General features: G+C 48.8%; 1 protein-coding gene across 10 annotated transcripts in view; it reads right to left on the bottom strand.

Moving 5' to 3' along the window:
• SFMBT2 (Scm like with four mbt domains 2) overlaps positions 1 to 27780 on the bottom strand; it is a 231323-nt gene that overhangs the window by 178766 nt on the left and 24777 nt on the right. For 6 of the 10 annotated variants that reach the window (XM_058681954.1, XM_058681953.1, XM_058681956.1 and 3 more), the window contains exons 2-4: positions 26611 to 26769; positions 17472 to 17563; positions 15093 to 15333 (exon numbers count right to left, since the gene is read on the bottom strand). In XM_058681954.1, the coding sequence (XP_058537937.1) occupies positions 15093 to 15333; positions 17472 to 17563; positions 26611 to 26716 (439 nt within the window). In that variant the 5' untranslated portion in view covers positions 26717 to 26769. Of the gene's footprint in view, positions 1 to 15092; positions 15334 to 17471; positions 17567 to 26610; positions 26770 to 27780 lie in introns of those variants that run through there. The other 4 variants (XM_058681957.1, XM_058681955.1, XM_058681959.1 and 1 more) reach the window with 4 other exon arrangements.

Below are 27780 nucleotides of genomic sequence, written 5' to 3'. Positions count from 1 at the left end.
AGGCGGGAGGGCTCGGGCTCAGAAGCCCTCTCTCATGGGGACATCCCAAAATTAACCTGCCACTCGGCCAGGGGGCCGCTGGGAGCCCAGCCACCCTCCTAGAACACACACACAGCCCCATCCAACCTTCCTTCACTCAAGGCATCCACGCAGGGCCCCAGAGGGGTCACCTACGGCTCCATCCCGCAGCTCCCTCCCCCTGCCTCCGTCTACCCTGTTGATGAGGTCGGGCCAGCCCTGATCCCTCCGTGAGTTTCCCAGCCCAGCGCCCAATCCTGCTGTAGGTTCTAGATTTTTCCCATGGGGCCCGTCCTACTGATAGGGGGGCTTGCTCTGTTCTGGCCAGTCCTCGTCCCCGGGCCCAGACCACGTGACCTGGACTTCCCACCTGGATTCACCACGCCTCCCAATACAAAAATCATTAAAATCTATTATTTGTGTACCAGGTCAGTGCCCCCAGGGTGCTGTCTTAGGGCTTTATCATGTTAAAGGAGACAGACTAGGGACTGTTTTACACTGTAGATGTGACTCTGGCAGAATTCTAAGGTAGTGAGGACCCACTCAACTCATAAAGCACCTGTCTATCACAGTAGCAATTCTTTTTTTCTTAAATAAATGCTTATTTATTTATCCTGAGAAAGAGAGAGAGCAAGTGTGCATGAGCGGGGAAGGGGCAGAGAGGAGAAAAAGAATCCCAAGCAGACCACACGGTCAGCACAAACCATGAGATCACGACCTGAGCCAAATCCAAGAGTCAGACGCTCAACCAACTGAGCCGCCCGGGTGCCCCAAAGAGTAGCCATTCTTTACAGCCTTTACTTCTCCACGCCATATCCCCTCTGTTGCCACCTGTTTGGTAGATACAGAATAACAAAAGCTTTTTCGAGGCTTGAGAGTCCTATAAATCAGTTATTCGCCTTTCCCTTAGAATGGCTGACACCTGGCTGTACAGAAGCCCATACCCTCCAGTCCCGCCGACAGGGCTATTTGCTCCTACAATAAATGGCGTTAGATTGCTCTGCCATCGACACCCACTTTGCCCAGATTTCCCTTCTCCTCCCCTGCAGTCGGGCTGTCTGTCGTCATTCATCTTCAATACAAGCGTCCACGACTAACGCTCTCCTCCCTGCTTCTAAGCACCGTGTCCAACATGCACCGGGCTTCTGCGCCCAGGAGCGGGGACTGGTGTGTGTGGGGGCGGTAAGATTTAAGAGGCCCTTCGGTAAATAATGTGCATACGCCACTACCAATTACTTCTTGCCGGTGGCTGCTGTGATGTTTAATTAGTGCAGAGGCTCTGTTCCTTATCCACTTAACCAAATACTGAGCTTTAACTACGGGCAAGGCATAACAAATAAAAGTGTTATAATTCCAACTATACGGCCGTGATGGAAAAAGAAAACCATGGAGACAGTAACAGATAGACGGTTGCCTGGGGCGGGGCAGGGAGGAAGGATGGACACGTGGAGCACAGGGGACTTTTAGGGCTCTGAAACGACTCTGCGTGACAGTATAATGGTGGCACATGTCATTATACATCTGTCCAAACCACAGACTGTGCAACACCTAATGTAAACCATGGACTCGGTGATGCTGAGGAGTCAACGTAGCTTCATCAACGGTAACAAATGTACCATCTGGTGGGGGATGCTGATGGGGGGAGGCCGTGTATGTGGGGGGCAGGAGGCTTAAGAGAAGTCTCTGTACCTTCCCCCCCAGTTCTGCTGTGAACCTAAAACCGCTCTAAATAGTAAAGCCTTTAAACTAATCAATCTCGATAAATAAGTAAAATTTAAAAGTGAATACAATACCACCCTTAGCCAGAGGATAAAGGAAGAAAAAGAGAGTATTTCTAGATTTCCTCCTACATTCTTAGCACAGGCTCTAAGGAGTTTATACAAATCCCACGTTAGATGCCAGGACTTCCTCACGGATGCCTCCCTAGAAGGGGGACCATTAGGGCCTCTGACATTTATTTATTTTTTTTTATTTAAAAATTTTTTTTAACGTTTATTTATTTTTGAGACAGAGAGAGACAGAGCATGAACGGGGGAGGGTCAGAGAGAGAGGGAGACACAGAATCGGAAGCAGGCTCCAGGTTCCGAGCCATCAGCCCAGAGCCCGACGTGGGGCTCAAACTCACGGACCACGAGATCGTGACCTGAGCCGAAGTCGGACGCTTCACTGACTGAGCCACCCAGGCGCCCCGGGCCTCTGACATTTAAAAAAAAGAAGGAGGTGGGCACCTGGGTGGCTCAGTCGGTGAAGCGTCCCACTCTTGATTTCGGCTCAGGTCACGATCTCAGCGTTCTTGCGATCAAAACCCACGTCGGGGTCTGCACTTACAGCACGGAGCCTGCTTGGGATGCTCTCTCTATCTCTCTCCCTCTCTCTCTGCCCTTCCCCTGTGCACACGCTCTCTCTCTCTCTCAAAATAAACATTAAAAAAAAAAAAAAAAAAAAAGAAGGAATACCATGACACTACATGTTCTTCCCACTTTACTATCAGGTTCCAGAGAGCTTCTATATCTTCCATCAACAGAGATGCAGAAAGTATGATGAAAACAGGTTAAGTGACTTTGTTCCAAGGTAACGACCAGCGAGAGGCAGAGCTGAGCCACCAGCCAGACCACCAGACTCAGGCCAGCACCCCCTCCTCCATAGGGTGGGAGGCACACTCTTCAATGCACAAGAAGCCGCTTCAAAAACACCCATTTATTTGATGTAAGTACCAACAGGATCCAGTGCAGACAGACCTTTCCCGTCGGCCTTTGGCAGACCACCAGAGAAGTCAGGGGTCACACTTCCGTGCCCAATCAGGTCAACCTCCGGCTCTTGTAAATGTCCATTAGAGCTAACCACCCTCTAAAAAGGCTTAGTATAAACAAAGACAAATTTTTAAAACACAAGAAGAGTGCAGTCTCAGAGAAGTTACCACCCAGACAAAAAGGAAGATGCAACCCAAGTTTCCAGAGATCAGAATTTCAAATTAATTTCCAGTACATGTTAGCAAGACAAGAGTGAGGTTTTCGAGAAGGAATGGCCAAAGCAGGAAACACCACAAATAAATCCATACACTGGCAGGTGTCATATAAAACATCGACTTCCGAAAGCAAGCCCATCACCTGTGTACCTGTCCTTGGCCAAAAGTTGACTACAGTACAAATGAGCTTCATATAAAACGCTTCATAATAAGCCTATCATATATTCCCACCAAAAAAGCCACTGGGCAAAGAGTAGAATCTCAATAAATAACCCTTGGTAGATTGGTGTAAAATTGTTTCCACTTCCATAGCAATAGTAACACAGCTTGTGGACCAAGAGAGCGGCCGGGAGGCAATGTCAGGGCTCTTCACCATCAAGCCAAGGTCCTCTCTCTACCAGTTCTGGTGCTCCCATCAGCAAAGGACCCCAGAGGGAGACTTGAAAGGAACCCATGACTGAATATAAATTCTACAAAAGCCCAATGATGAGAAATACTTCCAGAGCCCTAAAAGGCTTCTAAACCCTTGAATTACAAGTCTAGGATGGACATGGGAGGACATTCAGAATACTGAGACACCTGCCAGGTAAGGCTCAGGCAGTCACCCCTTGGGATAAAAGTACACCTTCCAGATCGTAAGGGCCAAATATGTGCCCAGGAAAGCAGGAGGGACTAGTCGGCTTTTTGGGATGGCCTTTTTTTTATTTAAACTTTTTTCTTTTTTAGCGTTTATTTATTTTTGAGAGACAGAGACAGACAGAGCACAAGCAGGGGAGGGGCAGAGAGAGCGGGAGATACAGAATATGAAGCAGGCTCCAGACTGTGAGCGGTCAGCACAGAGTCCAACACGGAGCTTGAACCCACAAACTGTGAGATCGTGACCTAAGCCAACGTTGGACGCTTAACTGACTGAGCCACCCAGGCGCCCCAAGAATGGCCTTTTTTCTGACACAGGTATGGATGATGGCTCTTCAAACTCTACTACTCACATACCCCCTCCAAAGAATTCTGAAAAAACTAATGTTTCCCCCTCGTGTATTTTGTCTTTTTAAATTTTTTTTAATGTTTATTTATTTTTGAGAGAGAGACAGAGATAGAGACAGAACATGAGTGGGGGAGGGGCAGAGAGAGAGACACAGAATCCGAAGCAGGCTCCAGGCTCTGAGTTGTCAGCACAGAGCCTGACGTGGGGCTCGAACTCACAAACGGTGACATCATGACCGTTGTCGGATGCTTAACCAACTGAACCACCCAGGCACTCCTTCCTTGCATATTTTCCATTAGGCACTCTAAAATCTTTCATTCATTTCAGTAGTTACAAAGGATGTCATTTCCTATAACTGCATTTTTGACACTTTGAATAAAATGCTGTATCGCTCCCATAACTATATCCGATAGAATGATCTGACCCTCTCCACCATGCATTTTTTTAATTTTTAAAAAATTTTTCTAAAGTCCATTTATTTTGAGAGAGAGAGAGAGAGAGAGAGAGAGAGAGAAAGAGAGAGAGAGAATCCCAAGCAGACTCCACACTGTCAGTGTGGAGCCCGACGTGGGGCTCAAACTCACAAACCATGAGATCATGACCGGAGTGGAAACCAAGAGTTGGACACTTAACCAACTGAGCCGCCCGGGCGCCCCCACAACCATGCATTTTTAAATGCATGTAATTAAGTGCAACTTCAACCGTTTGCATGGAACTCCTCTTTGTCCTGAATTCAAGCCCACCCCACACCCCTCCGACTCCTACTACACGTAATATCTTCCCCTTGTTTTCATTCCCATTTCATTTCATTCTTTTATTGCTCACCCTACCTGACTCCTCTGAGACCACAACAAAAAATGTAACATATAATTTTAAAAATTACCCTTTTAAAAATCCCTCCAACCGTAAAATGAAAATTTTCTTCAGGCTCAGGGTACTAAAATTACTTCTGGTCCAGATCAAAACATAAGTAACATTACAAAATTTGATGATTAACCGTAAAAGTGTTGTACCTTGATATGATGCCTTGAGTAAAGAAGGCTTCACGTAACACACCGAGATTTTGTGTTCGGGGCCCCAAAGGCTATGCGTGAGATGACATTCTTCTCTGGCTGGCTGGGGAGGCGGGAACAGACACTTCAGTGGTCTTCCCAGGCAGATGGGTGTCACGAAAGATACAGAACGCAAGGGTCCGGAAATTGGCTCCCAAAATGGACCCATACCAAGCAACCCCCGCCCAGGTCACAGGGGCCGTGAGAAACCCAGGGTGGAAAGTTTGAACAGGCCACCCTTCCCTGTACAGGGCCCAGCAGAGCTCAAATGTGAGCCCACATACCACACTGGAAATAGTCTCAAGTCATTAATCAAGCAAACAGGCTGTGAAGTAAAGTATGCCCCATCTTCCTACGTGGACAAATACATCTTCATAATAACAGTCACATAGTATGTAAAAAGCTATGGTATATAGGCAACTGCAAGTTGGTCAAATGCCAAAGATAAATAAATTTAATAACGACGGTGTATCCGGCTGTTGATGGCCTAGCAATGTTTGAATGAGTAATAAATTAAAGACTTACATAATTCATAAATCATTCTGTATCTATTCCATAAAAAATTATCTTCCTTATATTTTTTCCAGCAAAATCATTAGCCATCTAGTTAAAAAAAAAAGCAAGATTTTCACATAATTTGTATTCTATTCACAGAAATCATTCAAGGCATTAAAAGATAAAATATAATTATCTCCAGTCTGTACAATTTTAATATTTTCGATGAAAACAATGTAAATCAAAATGCAAACATCACAATTTTAAGTGTATCTTATTATATGTCTTCAAAAAAAAGCTACTTTCCTGCTAAATATTCTAAATCATCTACTGAAATTAATAGGAAAATTACAGGGGCGCCTGGCTGGCTCAGTCAGTTAAGCGTCCAACTTCGACTTGGGTCATGAGCTCACGGTTCGTGGGCTCGAGCCCCGCGTCGGGCTCTGTGCGGTCTTCATGGAGCCTGCTTGGGATTCTCTCTCTCCCTCTCTTTCTGCCTCTCCCTGACTAGTGCTTTCTCTCTCTCTCAAAATAAATACATAAATAAACTTTAGAAAAAAAAAAAAAAACTAAAGCCACGATGAAGTCACATTAGCTACTGTCTTTCTAAACACGTCGTAGACCCTTGTACCCAGACGTATATCAGCATTAGCCATATGTCTTGGAGGTAAGCCCAGGGGCAGGTACTCTCAGAGAGCAGCACACAGCTGAGGAAGAGATACTCCCATGGCTGGGTCCTGTCAACCTCTCAGATAAATGCAGAGGGCATGACCCTGGAACAGAGGCATGCTTGGAACAGAGGCATGCTTGGAATGGCTCTGGAATGGAGGCGTGGTCCTGGAACGGAGGCAAGACCCTGGAAACTTGAGCCTGGATGGGGAACTTAACCAGAAGCAGCAGGAAGTCAGAGTCTTGTTCAGGAGCCCAGAGCAGGAAAAGGGGTGGGAGAAACTCACCAGTCCAACAGGCTAGAAGGCTAGTCGGAGGCATGAAGGAGGGGACCAGATGACGCTAGGGCTCCTGGCTCTGGGCGGGAAAACAAAGGTATGTTGGGCTGGGGACAGTCAGAGGTCCCAGGAGGCCGTGCTGTGCTGCGAGAGCCCTGTCTGCTCAAAGGTGACTAGAAGGTTCTCTCAGCACTACCTGGGCCCCGCTGAGAGCAGCCCACGGCCAGGACCCTCAACAGGGGAGAGGGGACCAAGAAGACAGGCCCTGACAGGGAGACAAAGGACCAAAAATAGCCAACAAGAGGCCACAGGGACCCACAGAACTAGCCCACCCATATCCCACACAGAATCAGACACGAGCCTGACTTAAAGTATATGCTGCTGGATTAAGCAGCACGAGAAAGTAAATTCATTTACGACTAACACCGAGACGGAAAATCTTACGGTGCCGCTTTGTGCTTACAGTTTTCACGTTGCAGAAAAACCCAAATAGCATCTGATACAATTTACATAACTTTACATAATCTCATGATTACCATTTGGCAAGGAAGTTCCAGACCGAATCGCTTCCATTTATTTGCCTCCAAAAATGACAAGATGGAAAACATTCTGGACAAGTTAGCGTTCTACCTTCTTCTTAAAAATCACAAGAAGCCAATTCTACCACTTTTCTTAGTAGTACGTTTCCAAGATTTTGAGTCTAAAGATTCAACAGTCTGACTGACACAGCTTAATCAATAAACAAATATTTACTAACCTCCTCCTATTTTCAAAGCACCAATTTCGGACGTGGAGGGTGGGGGTGGGTAATCCTTACCTTAAACTCTACCTCAAACTGTCTGACCTGGGGATACCACTTACCAAGCCATGATTTTCAAACGTAATATAAGAATTATACCATCCAGGGGGCACCTGGGTGGCTCCGTCGGTTAAGCGTCTGACTTTTGATTTCGGCTCAGGTCATGATCTCACAGTTCGTGAGATCGGGCCCCACATCGAGCTCTGTGCTGATAATACGGAGACTGCTTGGGATTCTGTGTCTCCCTCTCTCTCTTTCCCTCCCCTCTTCTTTCTCTCTCTCGAAATAAATAAATAAACATTAAAAAAAAAAATCATACCAGCCAGTTTACAAAGGCATTCTTCAGATCGGGTTAGATTTAGTTAGCTGGTGCACAGCAGGCACCAAATAAAATTATTTTGTGGGTGAAAGTGTTTTTAATTGAAAAGCCATGATGCAAACAGAATAAAATTCGTGATCACATTTCGAGAAACCAAAGACGGGGATGTGTGATGCACAGTGAGTTTCAAAGGACAAGTACAGGGGCGCCTGGGTGGCTCAGTCGGTTAAGCGTCCGACTTCAGCTCAGGTCACGATGTCGCGGTCCGCGAGTTCGAGCCCCGCGTCGGGCTCTGGGCTGATGGCTCAGAGCCTGGAGCCTGCTTCCGATTCTGTGTCTCCCTCTCTCTCTGACCCTCCCCCGTTCATGCTCTGTCTCTCTCTGTCTCAAAAATAAATAAACTTAAAAAAAAAAAATTAAAAAAAAAAAACAAAAAACAAAGGACAAGTACGAACATCAAGCAGGAATTATAGGAGAAGAGACTACTGTTCTACTCATAAGCTAACAGTTGTTCACCACTATCTATGCAAAGGGTTTTAATTTATAGGACAGGACCACCATTCGGTCTGCCTTCCTTGGTTTCGGTCTTTGCTTTTCCTTCCACAGGCTAAAACGAACAGTTTCATCGGTATCTAATCATGGGGCCTATTTATTGACTTCAGAGCCCCTTTATAAATCTCATTCATTGCTCTTTGAATTCTCACGTTCAGAACATTTTTGAGCTGAAGGAAACCTGAGCAACCATCTAGGCCAATGCAGTGTGTTGTAAGACGGAGCCTCAGAAACGTGAGGTCACACGCTCAGAGGCCGCACGAGGCCACGTGTGGCTGTCCTGTCCTGTGCCCGACACTCGGGGCCCAGCTGCCTACAGGACCCAAGCAAATGAGAACCAACAAGCAGGGGCCAGAAGATGTGAAGAGCCGACACAGGACCGCCTGAAGAGGCAGGTACTCCCAGGATACCGAAGGCGGCCAGTGAAAACCACGTGACTGTGTACGATCCATTCGTGTTACGAAAATGTCGTTCAGGCCATCAACATCAACACCGTCGCATTCTGCTTCTCAGAGTCCGCGGTGACATAACTGGAAGGCCCGTGGTCCCGCGATTTCACAGCCCTACACACCAACTGCCCCCCTCACCTCTTACGTTATAACCAACTACGGGGAAAAACAAAATTCCCCCAAACAGTCCTAAGACCAGGCTTCAGAACCTGGCTGCCTCTACGTGCGGAACATAAGGCCATATTCACACTTGCTGCTAACGCTTCATGAATAAACATCCCTTTATTCAAATAAGTTATATATTAACTAACTCCCAGTAATTTTCCTTCAACTTTGAATGGTAAATAGAGTCATTCTGGCAAGACTGCAGAGTTTGCAATTCAAATTACAGAAATGTTAATAACGGGGAAAATAAAAATTAGAGGCATGATTCCTAAGGCACCGTAATTCCAATACTTTTACTGCAACAGTAGAAAGTGCGCATAAATATTTCTCAATTTATAAGCCGAGGGGTCTCATTCGGGCAGGCTTCGTACTCACCTGCAATCTCACAGGAGCATTTCTTTCAGGCACTCGGTAGGCGCCTGCTAGAAAGTCAAAGCTCCCCGACCCCACGCGTTAGGAGGTAGTTGCTACTTCTCAATAAATAACAGTGAAACAGTCACTGGATTAAATGATTTCCTTACATTATCACCATAAACAATAATTATTTGGCAGTTGCCCTTTGCGAGCTTTGCGTGTGCTTATGAATAAATCAAGCTTTGTTGATTTAGTAAGCTAAAACGTTTTCCATCTAGCTCCTCTAATAAGGGCTCTAATCCTCCACTGCACTTACCGATGCTTTAATGTAGTATGTTTGTTAATACTTTTAATATGAGAGATTAGCACCGATGAGCTCACGAGCAGGAACACTGCTCTTTGGACGGCCAATTGGCCACTACGCCCAGGTCTCTCTAAACACGTCCTTATTAGTGGAGTTCTCTGCCTGCGGATTGGAATCACATCTTACTGAAATGGGGAGAGCAGCCACCATGCTGTTTCCTTCTTTGTAACGTTTAGTGTAATAATGACGGCTCGTGGTGATTCAGGTATCACGTCCATTTCAGATGGCAAGGCGAGAAAAATACGGGACTGTAAAAAATATGGGACTGTGCTCGGTGGTTGGTAAAACTATCATCTAAAATCAGGGGGCGCCTGGGTGGCTCAGTCGGTTAAGTGTCCAACTTCGGCTCAGGTCGTGATCTCAGTTTCGTCAGTTCGAGCCCCACATTGGGCTCTGTGCTCACAGCTCGGAGCCTGGAGCCTGCTTCGGATTCTGTGTCTCCCGCTCTCTCTCTGCCCTTCACCAGCTCACACTCCTTCTCTCTCTCCTTCCCTCTCTCTCTCTCTCTCTCTCTCTCTCTCTCTCAAAACTACACATTAAAATAAATAAAAATATAAAATAAAATCATAAAATGAGTGTCTTAATGCGGTGACCTCAGAAGATGAAAAGCTACTTGGGGCAACCCCAGAATGTCCTCCCAGGCATTGAGCGCTATTAACCCCAGTCTGAGCAGGAAAGGCAGCCCTCTCCTTCCTCCTTCCCGGGGGGGGGGGGGGGGGGGGGGGGGGGGGATGGGGAGGGGCACAATCGCCCACACCCTCACCCCCTTGCTTCCCCCACCTGTATTCTGGAGCTCTCCTGCACACAGTGATGGACTCAACTCCACTTCCGCTGTCCCTCGGGGGGAATGATTCCCGGTTCTCTGGGCTCCAACAGGGAACCGGCATCTTTGATTCTTTGGATTCTTTATCGAGCAAAATTCTGTCCCTTGCAGGCGACAAAGGACCCAGGCACTCACAAGAATTTCCCAGCCCCGTCTGTCCCCCAATCCACTGAAACGTGATCACCCCCACAGTGACACAGAAACTTCTGTGCTTCGTACACACTTCCACAGATCTCAGCTCCAAAACAAAGTCCACTCCTCACGTATACGGTGGGCAAACCAGCACCCTTCTTCCTCCTCTCCTTCACGAGGACCACAAACCGAGGCACGTCAGGCTGGAACGGCCTTTAGGGACGATACAACCTCCTCTCAAAGATGAGAAAATGGAGAGGAATCTCACCCAGGTAGCTAAATTCACGGCAGAGGCAAAGTGAGAACCAGACCCCCAGGCTCCAGCCGCGATGTTCCTCCCGTCAAAACACCCCCTGACTCCCTCTAAAACATCCCGACTCCTGAGATCGGTAAGAAGATCCATCACACTGGAGCATCTCAAACAAAAGCGTCACGTGTTGCCGACTTTAACTTGTGTTAACACCCTGCGACGCCTTTCAAGTTGAGCCGCGACGCAGACCCGACCAGGTACAGTTCCAGAATTTACAATGATATTAGCTCTCTACGGCAGAAAACCACACAAACAAGAATCCTTGTTCGAAAATAGATTCCCCCCCGATTCCCTGCGGGGCACCCGCCGCCTCTGGCTACAAAGCAGTAATTATCCTGTACTACAGCAATCAATAAAACCTTTTGCCCCCCTGAACCTGCTATTCCCTGACTTTGTTCTCCGCGCGGAAGATTTCCAAGTCATATTGATCACCTACTAAATTTTTTCTCAAGTTATTTAAAAGGAGCCACGAAGACATTCTCAAATTAGCATAACTTGTTATTGTTTGAGCGGGCTTCGGATCACTCAGGCACATTAATGCTTCCCCCCCTTGACTGGGTGTTCCCATTTTTCATCGGGAATTTGTCATTTTAAGTGTCTCTCTGTCTTGCCTAATAGCGCAAAGTCAGTAGGATACAAATTTGATGGTGTTTCCGAAACTGTGGCTGCTGCCACATTTTTCAGCCAAGCGAGGAGGAAGAATTGATTGATAAACTATGCCCTCTCTCTCTCTCTCTCTCTCTCTCTCTCGAGCAACAGCATGCATTTCTACCAAATGAACCCATTAGCTCCAAGAGTGTTAAAATTCAGCACCCTGGAACTTGTCTCCAGAACGATTCACTAGAGAATCTATTATATAAAGTGAAACCATCGTAGTACAGCCTTTCCAAGGGCATTTAACTGCTAACGTGTCAAACTTTAAGAGCGAGTCATAAAGGAGATGAGAAAGGACGGCGAGGGGGCGAGGGAAGCACCCTCCCGAGGGTGTGTGGGCACGACCACGGGGCCTCTGTGTGCAGAGCGGGGCGGGCAGAAAGACCTCTCGTCCCCTAAACAGCACTGACGCCTTCCCAACATTCCATCAGCGCGAAGCATCCATCGCGACTGGTTTGCTTCATGAGCCGACAGAGACCACGGGGAAATGAAATAATCTTGCATTACACCGTTATCTTTTCACCTCGGCAGCTGTCTTAATTCAAAGCAAAGGGAATAGTATTCGGTCTTAAAAAAGAAGGAACCTATCTTACACCACTCACAAAAATTCACTCGAAATGAGCTACAGACCTAAATGTAAGACCAAAAACCATACTCCTAGAAGAAAACAGAGGGGTACAGGGGGTGGGGGGAGTACCTGGACATCAATCTTGGCAGGGTTTTTTTTTTTTTTTTGGATAGGATGCCTAAAGCACAAGCACTAAAACAAAAAATAAACAAGTGAGACTACATGAAGCTACAAAGCTTCTGCGCAGCAAAAGAAACCATCATCAAAATGAAAAGATAACTTGGGGCGCCTGGGTGGCTCAATGGGTTAAGCGTCCGACTCAGGTCGTGAACATGTAGTTTGTGAGTTCAAGCCCCACGTCGGGCTCTGCGCTGATGGTGCGGAGCGTGCTTGGGATTCTCTCTCTCCCTGTCTTTCTGCCCCTTCCCCGCTCTCTCTCTCTCTCTCTCGGTCTCTCTCTCAAAAATAAATAAATAAACTTAAAAAACTTTTTTAAAAAAATGAAAAGATAACCTATGGAACGGGGAAAAATATTTGCAGCCACATACTGATAAGGGGTTAATATCCAAAATACATATAGAACCCATACAAGTCAATAGCCGAAAACAATCCAATTTAAACATGGGCAGAAGCGTCATTCGTTTCCCTTCATGTGTTTGGCGAAGGGGACTGGAGGTACGAGCTTCCAGTTATGACGTGAATACACTGTGGGGATGAAAAATACAGCCAATGAGACCGTCACAGCGTTGCATGGGGACAGAAGTTAGCCACACTTGTGGGGAGCAGAGCACAAGATACAGAGAAGGTGAATTACTTTGTTGCACACCCGAAACCGCTGTAACATCGCGTGTCCACTGTATTCAATTTAACGAGAAAGCAAGAAAAAGTGGGAAGCTCTGAACAGACATTTTCCCAAAGAGCGCATCCAGGTACACGAAAAGACGCTCGCCATCACTCATCATCAGGAAAATGCAAATCCAGACCACAGGGAGGTGTCGCTTCACACGTGCAGGATGGTTATCGTCACAGCGACCAGAGAGAACATGCGGGCGAGGATGTGGAGAAGCGGGAGCCCCCGAGCACTGCTGGTGGGAATGCCAACCGGTGCAGCCGCGGTGGAAAACGGTACAGAAGTTGGTCAAAAACTTAGAACTAGAACTACCCTGTGACCCAGCAATTCCATGACTGGGAGTCTATCCAAAGGAAACAAAAACACTACGCCAAAGAGAGCTCTGCGCCCCATGTTCATCGCAGCATTATTTACAACAGCCAAGACATTAAAGCCACCTACGTGTTTACGGGCAGATGAACAGATAAAGAAAATGTGGGGGGCGCCTGGGTGGCCCAGTCGGTGAAGCGTCTGACTTCGGCTCACGTCATGATCTCACGGTTCATGGGTTCAAGTTCCACATCAGGCTCTGTGCTGATGGCTCAGAGCCTGGAGCCTGCTTCCGATTCTGTGTCTCCCTCTCTCTCTGCCCCTCCCCTGTTCATTCTCCCTCTCTCTCCTCTCTCTCTTTCTCTTTCTCTCTCTCTCTCTCTCTCTCTCTCTCTCTCAAAAATAAACAAAACATTTAAAAAAAGGCAATGACAGTGGTTGCACAGCCTTGTGACCACATCAAAAATCAGTGAACCGCACACTTAAAGGGATGAATCTTACAGTATGTGGATCGTGACTCAGGTTTTTTTCAACTATCGATGTGGGGGAGAGGCACACTCACAAATGTCATCGCCTCTAAGGGCGCCAGGGGCTTTTTGAGCAAAGACGGGGTTTGACCCTGGTTGCCTGAGGAAGTGACCGGTGAGCTAACCGCCGGGGGAGGAAGGGGTAACGCGGGCAGAGGAGCAGAAAGAGGTCCACGGGGGAGAAGAGACGCAAAGGGCCCGTCTCTCTTTCTTCCGAAGCAATAAGGAGCCCCGAGTCAGCTGAGGCCCGGGCAGTGCAGTCGGTCCTTACAAATGTCACAGAAATGCAACTCAAACTCCACGTGTCTACGATGACTGCCTCTTAGCAGGCTCTCAATTAGGCACAATCCAGACCATTCCCACCAATCGGAAGAATGATCTATCGGAACTCAGAACAGAAGACAGAATCGAAACGTTCCGGGAAAAAGCCACCGCCCATAACGGTGGACAAGAAGAAGCTCGGAATTCAGCTCTGACACGTTACGTGTCGGTTCGAAATGAAAACATCGAGTCGGAATTGAAACAGGCAGGCAGTCCTACGGACACGTTCCAGGCGCCTGAGGATCAGCGCGGAAAGTCTTCAAGCATCACCCTGTCACCAAACACGGAAAACAAGGTGTTGAGGTTCAAGTATTTGGTAACACAGCTTTTCTCACGTACATGATCGCATGGGCTCCTTCCGTGCCTGCGTGACACGTGGGGTTTTCTCCAAGTCCGCGCCACGGCCAGTTTGAGCCCGCGATTCCCTGTGTGGGGACCGTCCTGTCCAAGCAAGGGTGTCTGTCTGCCAGCACCCGGCCCTCCCGCCCGATGTCAGCAGCATCCCCTACCCACTGTCATAACCAAAACAGGCGTGGCCAAAAGTCCCCCGGGGGGGTACAGTCACCCCAGTGGAGTACCACCGTCTTCCAGCAACGAAATGGATCTTAACTACACAAGCTCTGACCATTGCCTCGAGAGTAATGCCATTTCTCCACATGAGTTTGGTTTTCTACGTGCCTCACACCCTGACGGTCTCCCTGCAAGAAGGCAGGTTAAACCTTCTAGAGAAGCCTGTTCCAGATGCTCGATGCCACTGTTCAAAACGCCCAGCCTCTAAGGCAGAAGAAAAGCCACACAACCCAAAGAGGAAATAAGACGTCAGTCATGGGCGTCCCTCAGCCCCCCTTTCCCACCCCCAACACCCGTGTGACGATCAGGCTCCAAAGCTTTAAGTCTGCGGAAGGCCACGGTCGGCTGGGCGGACGTCCAAAAACGCACCCAGGTCCCCCCTCACTCTGGAGCCCCTCCAGCCACTGAAACTCAAGGCACGTCGCGTCAAGCACCAGACCTCCCTCCTACGTCGGTTTTCGAATCTCTGCCAGGTTTGTCTACAAGCGTCACGGACGGCGATCGCTCGGGGACCAAAAGGCTTCGGGACGCGGGCCAGCTTGCCGTCCGGATGCCGGAGCTTACCATCCGGGGGCATCAAGGCCTTGTTATTCTGCGTGCACCACCCCACGGGGTGGAGGTCTGCTATCACCACATCACACCAGAAGTCGGCCCGGCGGTCCTCGCCGTAGCCGCAGTAGCGCAGAAGCAGCAGCTGGCCGCAGGTGGTGATGACGGTGGCCACCCAGTACGTGTCCGGGTTGTTCTTATTGGCCACTTCTAATTTCATCCCCGGCTGGAAGTTGCTCTGAAGGCTGATCTCCACCTGCAGGAAGGAGAAGCACAGGGACAACGTCACCATGCCTGACACATCCAGAAGATCACAAGAGCTACTAAGACTATGGCACGTAAGGGGCACCCGGGTGGCTCAGTCGGTTAAGCGTCTGAATCTGGATTTCAGCTCAGGTCAGGATCTCACGGTTTGTGGGTTCAAGCCCCGCACTGGGCTCTGTGCTGATGGTTCAGAGCCTGCTTGGGACTCTCTCTCTCTCCCTCTCTCTCTGTTCCTCCGCAACTTGTGCTCTCTCTCTCTCTCTTTCTCTCTCCCCACCCCAAATAAATAACTTAAAAAAAAACACACAGCACTTAAAAACAACATTCCTGGGGTGCCTGGGTGGTTCAGTCGGTTAAGTGTCCAACTTCAGCTCAGGTCATGATCTCGCGATTCACGAGTTCGAGCCCCGCGTCGGGCTCTGTGCTGACAGCTCGGAGCCTGGAGCCTGCTTCGGATTCTGTGTCTCCCTCTCTCTCTGCCCCTCCCCCGCTTGTGCTCTGTCTCTCTCTGTCTCTCTCAAAAATAAAAATAAAAACAACATTCCTATTGGCTTAGAACAGCGCTAAGAGGAATAGAACCGGACATTATGCTTTCTAGTAACCATGTTAAAAAAGCAAGATAAAACAGATGAAATTAATTTTAATAATGGATTTTACTTGACCCAGCATATCCCAAACATCATCATTTCAAGACGGTCTTCATAATCCACAGAAGACCTGTTGATGACTTGTTCTACGTTCTTCCTTCCCAAGGAAGCTTGCGAAATCTGGTGTGCGTTCTACCTCGACAGCATCTGTCTGGATGGTACACGTCTCAAGTGCTCAGGAGCTCCGTGTGGCTAACGGCCACTGCGGGGATAGCACGGCCTTAGAGAATGGGTCTCCTTTTTTTTCTTTTAATTAACGGTTACAGTCCATTAGGATCTACCAGCCCTCCCCTGAAAAGAAAGCTTTGGAGCCTTATGTTGGTGGGCCGTATGTTCGAAAGCTAACAAACACATCTGATATCCGTGAGTAGCAGCTGCTTAAGCGATGATGGAATTATCCATAGCTTGTCCACGGGTCCACACCACTTTTCCTTTAAACCCTGCACACGTGCATCCAAGAGAGTACACGGGGGTTAAAGGGGAGGTGGGAGAAATGACAGGATTAAAGAGAACAGAGTGGCTCCGCGTGGGGGGATATTGGTAACTTCCTGGTCCAGAAAGGAAGGAAAAAAGTTTGTGGGTCAGTACCTCTTTCCTACACCACCTGAAGGGATCTAGCCGAGTCATTCCAGAATCTGAAGGGGCAAAACAGCCAAAAGCAAAAACAGGCTGGAAATATGCCCCCAGTTTGCTTACCACACTCGGGCTAAGAATCTTTGCCCTGGAGAGCCCAGTGAGAAGGAAAAAAAAAATGTTTCTTGGAATTAAATTTTCATTTCCAGCAAAGAAACTGTAATGCCTCAGAACTCCAGTCCTGAAAATTCAGTCTTTCCCTTGCTAATGGCATATTACCAAAAATCTCACCCATAAGCAAAAATCTGGTAAAACCTCGATCTTTTACTTCCTGGGACTTCCCCTCGGCTGGGCACACTATTTGCATTGCTCAAAGAATATTACTGCGAAAATGATTTTTTGGTTTGATACAAATGTGCCCTGAATATTTACGGGGGATTTCCTCTAATTTCACTCCTCTGCCCCCAAATGGCTAGAAGACTTTTAGGTGTCCTGTCAAAATAAAAATATCATTTCCAACTAAGAGAATACACAGCCATTACATCTCCTGAGATACTATTACTTATCACGTGTACTTGCCTAGTTTGCTGGCTCTTTATTCGCATCAATCAATCTTTCCTGTCTCGGGCCATGTCTACTCGGGCTGTTTAGGGTACAGAACAAGGATAAGGTACACGCTGAGCTCCCCCTCCCCAGGCCCAGCCCCCCGTTATCAGAAGAGATAACGTACAAGGATAAGGCCCATCTTCCCCGCAGCTCTCTGCGAAAAGCAAACAGACATGTGTCCGTATCTCCTCCTGATTTCTAAGAAATCCTGGCTCAATTTCCCTTTCCTTCCCCAAGGTTCAGCATCTTCCTGCAGATGCCCCTCCCACCCTCCAAATGCAGAAAGAGAAGGCGTGTTACATACATGTTTGAACGACGTGTGAGGAGCCGCACTGGCTCCCGTTTCTTCCAGATACTCTCCCCAGTTAAAACCAATTTCCTCCAGGCTTGAACCTTCTTCTGTTGAAAAGACAAAAAAATAAATAAATACATAAAGTCAGAATATCAATACCAGAGCGAAGAATGGAACGGCACCGGCCGGCCCTCAGTGAAAAGCAGGAAATCCGTGATGCAGGAGACAAGCAAATTCAATGGGTTAGGAGAACACTATTACATGCACGGCATCGTGTGCTGACTGCAGAATGTTGGCTAAGAAAAGGAAACACTGGAGAAATTCTACGTGAGCTACCCCGGCAAAATCCAGGGTAAAATTAAGTGTGCTCTCAGGCAAACGAAATGAGATTTGTTTCGGGGCACAGTTGCCGCGTGTTAGCGTATTCACTTGGAATTAGCCACTGTCACTGTGGGCACTTCATGCTTCCGGGAGGTCGGAGGACCAGGTAAAGGAAACCACTGGGCATTGAGGAGGCACCTTAATGTACAGATGAACACCTGTGACCACTGGTCACTTACCACAGCTAGAGGTTATAAAACGACAGCACAGACTGTTGGTGTTGTAAGGGACCTTATTAGGAAGCACGAGCCCTGACGTGATTCCAAGGAAAAAACTATTTGAGGTCCAGAAGGATCGCTCCAGGATGTGAGGTCACCTAGCAAGTTAGTGACAGAAGCCGACCAGCTGTCAATCAAACAATTCTCCAGGCATTGAAGACTGTGCGTAAGATACAATCTCTATCATCAAAAGGCACCAGATCACTCCTCTTGAAGCACAGGTAACGACATTATGGCGTAGTTTCAAATGGAAAGAACTAATAAGCTGTAAACGTTACTTTCACCTATCTGCAGGGCTATCACAAGGAACACAGAGCAGTCGGGGGTACCCACACATGCAGATAAGCAAGAGCTTCAAAAGTTTAGATTCTCTTTTCTTGCAATACCGAGCAACGGGTGTGGATGTTCAGCCTGTGTGTCTTCTACAGGCAAGAAGCCTATGTCACTGGCCAAGAATAAACACTGCTTTTGGTCACGTCGCTGATGGAGAAGTGGTATATCCTGGCAGGTAGGCCACCCGGATCGACAACAAGGGACTCTAAGAAAGGAAGCCTTGTTCTTGCAGGCTATCGCTGCCTTTTTTTCCACGAGAGGTTTCTTTCGTTATCAGTAGGAAAAGTCATTTCCCTGGGAGGCTCCGCCGCGTCTCAGAAATCAACAGAAGATAATTTTTGTAAAGCCGGATGATGCGAGGCTAAACGCAGTTACCTTGCGTTTTGTCTTCTAAATCAAAGTTGCTTAAGCACGGCCTCCGCAGATCCTACCCCCGTCAAGTGGCTTGCAATTAAACGTCCGAGAAAACAAAAGCCATCTGAAGAGCAAACCTTTTTCCCTTGTCGTTCTCCCAACATCCTGCTGCATCCAGGGACTTAAGTCCTTCCACTGGAAACATGCTCCCCGAAAAAAGTCAGTGGGTCCTCTAGCCGCCAGCCAACGAGAGACACTGCTGAGACACAGTTATGTTCTGGAAAGTACCTCGGGGCGGGGGGTGGCGGGGGTCACCCAGTGGGTGGTCTGACCCACCGTTCTTCTCTCCAAAGGGCCGCAAGCATCGATTACCAAGTCTGTTTCCTGAGGCACCAGCCAGAGGCATCCCCGCTCGGCACGTACATGCTCAGGGGGGCTGGCGAGGTGCCTGTTTGGCGGCTAACTTGTCGCAAAGCAGGTCTGGAATTGCTGCACCCCCTTCTTGTCCAGCTCAGCTCAGCCCGCTCCAGCTGTGGGTCACGCACGGAGCCCCACAGAGACACCACACGGTCACGGCAGTGTCCTAAGAGCCATGCCGTCCTGGGCTGGCGGCTCTCTGCTCATTGCTCTGCGGGCATCACCGCGTCTCGTCCTTTCAAGAAACCCTGACAGACTTACTACCATCCCCACCTCACAGAAGAGAAGTCGGGAGCCACGCAAGGCGAGGGAGCCACCGGGGCCACGCAACTGTCTGGCCGCAGAGGCCGGAGTCCGGCCCAGGCTGTCTGCCTTCGAGCCGGAACGCCTCCCGGGTGCCTTCCTGGTCACCCTTCCGCCCGATCTCACGTGGGGCACGTCCACTCCACCACCACGACCCGTTCTTCCTCCGGGAGGGTCCAAGGCGGACTCCAGGGCCGGCTTCTGTGTTGGCGAGCATTAGAACATTCCAGAGCGAAGCCAGGAGGCGGGAAGACGCAGGCGATGCGGCAAGGCGGGAGGCAGCAGCCAGGCTCGGCGAGAACAGAGGGCGCAGAGCCCCTGGAGTCCTTCTGCAGGAGGACACAGCGAGGGGAAGACGTGGGCATAAAACTCAGTCTCGGGCCTTCAGATCCAGAAGGTCCTGGCAGAGCCCCTGGGTGAATGAACAGCTCCCGAAGGTGGAGGGGCCCTCCTGGGGGGTGATTGCTTCTGTGACATCAGAAACATCTGCCTGGAGATGGGGCCCCCAGGAGCTGCCCGCAGCAGCCGGTGCCTGGGCCTACAGAGCTCCGATGGGCCCCATCACCGCGCCTGGAAGGATCTGGGGACTGGGTCACTTGGAATCAGCCGTGAGGGCGAGACCGTGGGTCACATTTCTCAGCTTTGGGGCGGCTCCCCGCAATGCTTCCTGCTTCAGACAGCTCCCACCTAGGCTGCGAACACCCTACCCCACATTTTGTTCTCGCCGAACCTTAATTCATCACAAACCGTGTTTCTCTTCCCGCGATACACAGGCCGTAGATGCTTTCATGCTCCCTCGGGTGCTCGTTCAAGTTCCCAAGAGACGGAGAGGTCCCCCCTGTGACTCCCAAGTGAGCCCCTGAGAAACATGCTTCAGGGGCGTCTGGGTGGCTCAGCCGGCTGGGCGTCCAACTCACCGCTCGTGAGTTCAAGCCCCACAGCGGGTTTTGGGCTGATAGTGCAGAGCCTGCTTCAGATCCTCTGTCCCATCTCTCTCTCTCTCTCTGCCCCTCCCCCCATTCTCTCTCCCTCTCTCTCTCTCTCTCTCTCTCTCAAAAATAATACACTTGGGGGAAAGAAAAAAAAAAAAAGAACACCACTTCGGAGAGTTGTTGCCCCCTGCAGTCCAGAGAAAATACTTTAAATTTTTAAAAAATTTTTTTAACGTTTATTCATTTTTGGTAGAGAGAGACAGAGCATGAGCGGGGGAGGGGCAGAGAGAGAGGGAGACACAGAATCGGAAGCAGGCTCCAGGCTCCGAGCTGTCAGCTCAGAGCTCAACGCGGGGCTGGAACCCACGAACTGTGAGATCATGTCCTGAGCTGAAGTCAAACACTCAACCGACTGAACCACCCAGGCACCCCCCAGAGAAAATACTTTTAAAAAGAACCCAGAAGTCAGATCTGGAATGGGATTTTAAAAAATAAGGCTTTTATGTCCCGCACTGGTAGTTTTGACAATAAAATCACACAGCAAAGTTAGGGTCCCCTACAAGAAGTCTTTCCCAGTCTGTAACTCCTGGCACATCCCCCCGGCACACACATCCCGAACAGCCGATTCTCTAAAGACGTTTCAATGAGCAACAGATAAACACACACGCTGTTTATGAGCGGAGGTCTCATAAACCCAGAGCAAATATTTACAGCTGATTCATAAACCTCTTAAGCCCGTAAACATTTTTTTATCAGGGAAACCCTGACAACCTCCCTCCTCTGCGAAGGCACCAGTGGGAAGCATTTTTCCCCACGATGTCATGAAAACAGACCATGAAACGCCACCAAGAAAATTTCACAACTTAAAAGAAAACAGGCATATGCTCATTAGCGGCCATCCAGTTCTGCAAAACAGAAGGCTACTTACGCGACCAACACATTTATTTCATAACAGAAAAGGAACACTAATCGTTGAGGTGCAAGCCACTTGACGGTGAAAAATGGAATGAACGAACGGCTCACACACCTTTTTTGAGGTAATCAAGTCCTGGGTTTTGATTTCACTGTCTGAAATAAGGCTGCCTTTGCAAGGCTGACTATTAAAAGTCCCTGACTGCTAACTACCCAAATAAAGGAGAATCGGCAGATTTGAAGTGAATAAAATCTTAACAGAACACGTTCTCATGTGCTAGGTGTTCTTCATAAATAAGGGAAGAGAAAGGAAGGCATTAAGTCTTTGCTATTTCACCTGTTGATAGTCTGGTCACACCATCACAAGGTATAAAAAATAGTTCCACAGAGTACATTAAATAGACACACAGGACGAATGAAACTCAGCTGGCCAACACCAATCCGAGGGCTGTGTTCACGGCTGCAGGACGACCCCAGGGAAGCAGGGACAGTCACTGAGCACAGAGGTCCTCACCCCCGTCTGACCACCCAGGCGGCCAGAGAGATTTTTTTCAGAAGAAAGAAAACACATAAAAATTATCCAATCACCCAGCTTGGTTGGGAAGGACAGTAACTATTCTAGAGAGAGGGGTTTTTTGGTCTTTTCTTTGTTTTAATTTTTTTAATATTTATTCATTTTTGAGAAAGAGAGAGAGAGAGACAGAGTGTGAGTGGGGGAGGAGCAGAGAGAGAGGGAGACACAGAATCCAAAGCAGGCTCCAGGCTCTCAGCTGTCAGCACAGAGCCCGACGCGGGGCTCAAACTCACAAACCGTGAGATCATGACCTGAGCCGAAGTCGGACGCTTCACCGACTGAGCCACGCAGGCACCCCGCTTTTTTGTTGTTGTTTTTTTTTTTTTAACAGGGAACATTATTGAGTCACACAGCACCTGTTCCCAGCACCCAGCGTAAGAGAGCTCTATTTTTCTAATAAGAATGTTGAAAAGCCTGTGGGACTCCACTCAATGTATTCCTAACACCAAAATAAAAAAAAAAAAAAAAAAAAAGCCAGCCCACATTTCCAGCCTAATTCTCTTTACTCTGAGGCCTGCCTGTTCTAAATGCACAACACACCGCTTTACCTACAGACCTCATCAGGAAATTACATTTGGCCAGCCTGGAAAACTAACGTCAAGGGGTCTATTTATCACCACGCCAGCATGCTGTTCTGCTTGCTTTTATCACGGCAGAAGCCTGGAGTTCCAGAAATCCAATTCTGGTCCACGACCTTCTCTATGCAGCCCGTGCCGATGCCGTCCGTTCCGTCCGCTGGCGAGGCCCTTCGGTTCACCTCCCTGCGCTCATCCCGCTGACGTCCTCAGTGTTCCTGCAAGGAGGAGGACTTTTACACTGTGCCTGTTTCATTTACAGGACTCGAGTGCCAGTCGGAGTATTGTTTGGAGCTTTCCTTAGGAAAAGAGGCAACGTGGAAGATGACAAAGCTGTTCGTGAGATTCAGAGTCCACTGGTTGGCGCTCGAGTTCTCAGTTCAGAGGGATGGACGGTCCGGACGAGGAATGGCATCCACTCGGCGTCGGGCGTGCAAACACGAAATCAAAACCCCCGGGAGCAGCCGGCGGACGCTTCTGTGGTTCGGCCCCGCCGCGCGGGCAGAGAGGAGCTGTGGGCACCTACGGGTAGTCACGTGCTGGGGAGGTACAGGCATGTGTCACATCACATGTGGGGAGAGGGGCCAGCAGACAAGAAGCTGGGTGGTGCCGGCGCCCCAGAAAGTGTGTGCGCGTGGAGAGGGGGTACGCACGTCACATTTATGTACCAAGGGTGACTTCCCCCTGCACGGAAGCGCAGGGACAGCCCAGTGTCACCGAGCACCGTATCTGGAGCCTCAGGATGCCTGCGGTGAAATCCTGGCTCCAACACAAGGGCCAAGTGACTTCTCCCTGTGGTCCAGTGGCCTCTCTAAAACGGGGATACTGAAAGCAGCTCTTTCGCTGGGTCATGGAAGGGTAAACTGAGTCAACGTACAGAAGGACCCGAAGTGAGTGCCTGCCATACAGTTCGAACTCAGGATCACGTCCCCAGCTGTCCCAGGTCAACGTAGAACCAGCTGAGGAGCACTGAACGAGCCTTCTCCTGTTCTTCTGATCCGCAAGTCTCGTCTGTAACGCCTCTGGGCAAAAGAGCCTTGTCACCAAAATGATGTGCTACCCCCAGCGTGTCACGCCCAAACCAGATACCCTCCAACGAGGCCACCACCGAAACTGTCTTAGGTATCAACAGCTCAGAGGGGCCCCGCTTGAGAAAATCCACTTCCTGACGACTCACACCGGAGTAGGTTCTGAGCAGTCGAAGTCGTGAGTTTCTTCCCCAAGTTGGCCTCTACTCGCCACAGAGAGTTCTATTAGACCATGCTTTAAACTGATTTCTCCCCCCCCAAAAAAAAGAATCAACACATGCAAAAAATAAAAAAAAATAAATACATAAACTGATTTCTCCTTTAGGGGTCCACCTTTGTGGCACCACCTGTAAGTCTCCCCCGTGCATAAGAGCTTATGGGAACCCCAAGGAGAAAGGACAGATCGGCCAGATACGAGGGGGAAAAAAAACCTCTGGGACCACAATCTGCAAATGCTAACATAATTCAGAGCCACTCAGAACTCTTACTTCTTTTTTTTTTTAAGTTTAGGTATTTATTTTGAGAGGGAGAGAGTGTGCATGAGCAGGGGAGGGGCAGAGAGAGAGACAGAGGAGGAGAGAGAAGCCCAAGCAGGCTTCACGCTGTCAGCGCACAGCCCGACGTGGGGCTTGAACTCACGAAACCGTGAGATCATGACCTGAGCCAAGGTCAAGAGTCGGGACGCTTAACCGAATGCACCACCCAGGCGCCCCAGAGCTACTGTTCGTTTTAAACATCTTGACGTCTTATACAATTCAGGCCGCGTATGGCACACGAGCAAGGAAGCCCCCATGCAGTGAGTGCCGTGTGATGGGCTCGGCCCAAGCACACCGCGGCCAATGACAGAATGAATCTCGCGCTTCCCTTTCATGGAATCACCCCAAAGGAAACGTAGGACGAATGATTTTCCTGACACTGTATTATTATTATCGCTGGGTTTCAAAATCTACTTCAGCTAGAGAGATCTACTGCAGCTACAAGAAAATGAAAAGCCAACACACGGTTGGTTTTTAAACAGGTTTGAAAACACACCTTTAGAAATGACGTGGGAACAGACATCAGATGTGCATCCAACGAAGTCACGGTGAAAGCCCAGGGAACCGTAAGTGGAAAAGTAACCCCTTTCAGGAAACGTAAGACAGACTTTTCTAAAAAGCGTATTTGTACTTAAAGAACATCAAGTCTGGGGCGCCTGGGTGGCTCAGTCGGTTGAGCGTCCGACTTCAGCTCAGGTCATGATCTCGCGGTCTGTGAGTTCGAGCCCCGAGTCAGGCTCTGGGCTGATGGCTCAGAGCCTGGAGCCTGTTTCCGATTCTGTGTCTCCCTCTCTCTCTGACCCTCCCCCATTCATGCTCTGTCTCTCTCTGTCTCAAAAATAAATAAACATTAAAAAAAAAAAAAAAAGAACATCAAGCCTATAGGATGGAGTTTCCTCAGGAAGGAATTTCCATACTTCCGCTGTGGGACAAGGACTCAACTATGCCTCTGGAAGTTTCCTCACTCTGGCTTTCATACAGAAAAACCACAAGGGGTGGGGGTGGAGGACTGGGCTGATTCTGAAGGAGACGCTAACATCTTTCAACATATTTAGGCAATAATTTCAGGGGGGTTCCAGGTTTTTGGAGATAAAGATACAACTTGAGAAATGTAAGGTAATCAATTCGATGATACCAAGCAATCTGTAATTCTGTCATTGACCGCGGTCATCAAAATATGGAGACGAACTTCGTGACTTTTATGGATAACGGTCAAATCTCCCACTGAATTCAGGATCAACATTTTGTACATGAATTCACCACAGCAAACGTTCGGGATCCAGACAGCTGAGTTGCCCTTATTTAATCTGCTGTAATGCAAATACAGCAATCCTTTGAAAAAAAACAAAAATAAAAAAACCACTAGTGTCTTTTTAAAACGGATTCCTGTGTAAGTATTTAGAAAAACATGCTTTCTAATAAATTCACTGATTAAATATTAAAATTCAATCAAAGACTGGCTTGGTGTGCTTTGGTTTTAGTTTCCTTTTTTTTTTTTAATTTTATTTTTTTAATTTTTAAAATTTACATCCATGGGGCACCCGGGTGGCTCAGTCGGTGAAGCGCCCGACTTTGGCTCAGTTCATGATCTCACGGTTCATGGGTTCGAGCCCCACATCGGGTTCTGTGCTGACAGCTCAGAGCCTGGAGGCTGTTTCAGATTCTGTGTCTCCCTGTCTCTCTGCCCCTCCCCCACTCACACTCTGTCTCCCTCTGTCTCAAAAATAAACATTAAAAAAAATTTTTTTTTTAAATTTACATCCAAATTAGTTAGCATCTAGTGCAACAGTGATTTCAGGAGTAGATTCCCTGGTGCCCCTTACCCATGTAGCCCATTCCCCCTCCCCCAACCCCCTCCGGTAACCCTCAGTTTGTTCTCCGTATTTATGAGTCTCCTCTGTTTTGTCCCCCTGGTTTTAGTTTCCTTAGAGGGAGACAGACCTCACCACGCACTCACATGACCTAAGTTTCTTTCCCGTTAGGGAGTCCTCGGAGAGACGTGCTGAGGTTCTGGAGAGGGGAGAGAAGGCGGGGACACCCAGAGCTGGGGCGGACCCGCTCTCCTGCCTCTCTGGGCACGTGGGAGACAAGGATGGTTTTCTCACCTCCCTTGCAGTGGTGCCCACACGTGACAGGTTCCGGTCCAGAGGTTCTGAGCCAAAGTGAGCTGCCTCTTCTGAGTCGGAGCATTTCACTGTTGACTGGGGAGCCCCCAGCCCCGCCTCCCCCGGAACAAAAACCACCACCCACACGTGGCACACCGTAAGACCGTGTGCAATGAGTCAGCGGAGGGAAGGCCTGCTACCTCGTCTGAAATGGCATGAACGTAACGTCGACATTTACGGGGTTACCCACTGAGATTCTGAAGGGATCCGTCACTCCGGTGTCACCTGCCCCTCTCTGTCCAGCATCGGGAATACTGATTTCGCACTAACTTTCAAGAGGCCGCAGGCTGACGAACAGGACAGCAAATCCTAGCAGCGGGCAACGTGAGAGACCTAGGAACGTCTGCCCCGCTGTTCCCCGAACATCTTCGGGGAGACACGGGTCACTAAATCAAAGGGGTCAGACAGATCCAGAAAAGAAACTCCTACCTGAGTCGAGCCCTCCATTACCGTTCGCTGAGCTCTGCTGTCTCTCCAAGGGTGAAGACAGTGGGTCTGGCATGTTGGAAACTGACAAACCGCTCTCCATGCCTAACGAGTAAGGGTCCCTCTTCTCTTAACGCATCCTGCAGGAAGGATCACCTAAGGGCAACCAACAAAGGAAGAAAAAAAATCAGAGCCCCTTGATTATCCTCGGTTTATAAAGGCTCCAAAAATAACAGTATCTGATCAGCGCTGTTGCCCTGTCATTATAACACGCAGGCTGCAACGGAATGTTGATGATAGAAAATACCAGAAATAAAGACTGAGGAGCACGCGTCTACACGCAGTCCACACACAGGTCCCAGCTTAGTGAAACCCACCAGTTTTCCGTAGGGCACGATCGTCACTGAGACGAACACACTTCTCACCAACACCATCTACGCTGGGAGCCCCAATCTACCTCGGCACGGCTGGCAAGACGGTCCGCCACCCACCCCTGTGCTCCCCTCTCGCGATGCCGTGAAACGGCAAACCTCCGAGACGTCTGCTGTGTCCCAAGCACGGAACTTCCAAACCCACTTAAAGTGCCAACATTCGCAAACGCGCTTTTTGACCGATTAGACTTTTCCTCCAAGAGTACGGCTCGCCTTCACTTACTTGCATGCCCCGACGACAGGTGGGAAAACAGGGAGAACTACAGGCGCCTCTCGAAGAAGCTACAACTGAGCTCATTTCCGTTACACTCCATGGAAGAGCCAGACACGACACCCCTCAGGGTTGGCCGCCGACCCCGCTGACGGTTAGACACAGCCGTATGGGCCTTCTAAATCTTTCACTCACTCAGCATCTGCTTTTATCTCACGGCTAGATGGAAGTTCAAATCGGCAAAAGGGCAAGGATGGATGAAGAAAAGGATAGCGCCCCTATACCTATAAGCAGACTATTTTGTCACTCCCATACAGTAAAATACCTTTTAAGGATATCACACGCACACACACACACACACACACGCACACATGAATAGACGCATCCCTTTTGGTGCTCTTCGGTTTACCTTCCTGGAACATTATTTTGAGGTTTTGTCAAAATTACAGGTCCAGGAAAGGGTACCAGCCATCTGTGCAAAGGCGGGGAAAAGGCAGAAAGCTCTCACAGGAGGAGATGGGAAAC

The sequence above is a fragment of the Neofelis nebulosa genome, chromosome 8 (genome assembly GCF_028018385.1).
Source record: "Neofelis nebulosa isolate mNeoNeb1 chromosome 8, mNeoNeb1.pri, whole genome shotgun sequence".
Lineage (NCBI taxonomy): Eukaryota > Metazoa > Chordata > Mammalia > Carnivora > Felidae > Neofelis > Neofelis nebulosa.
This window is presented reverse-complemented; position numbering and strand designations above follow the sequence as displayed.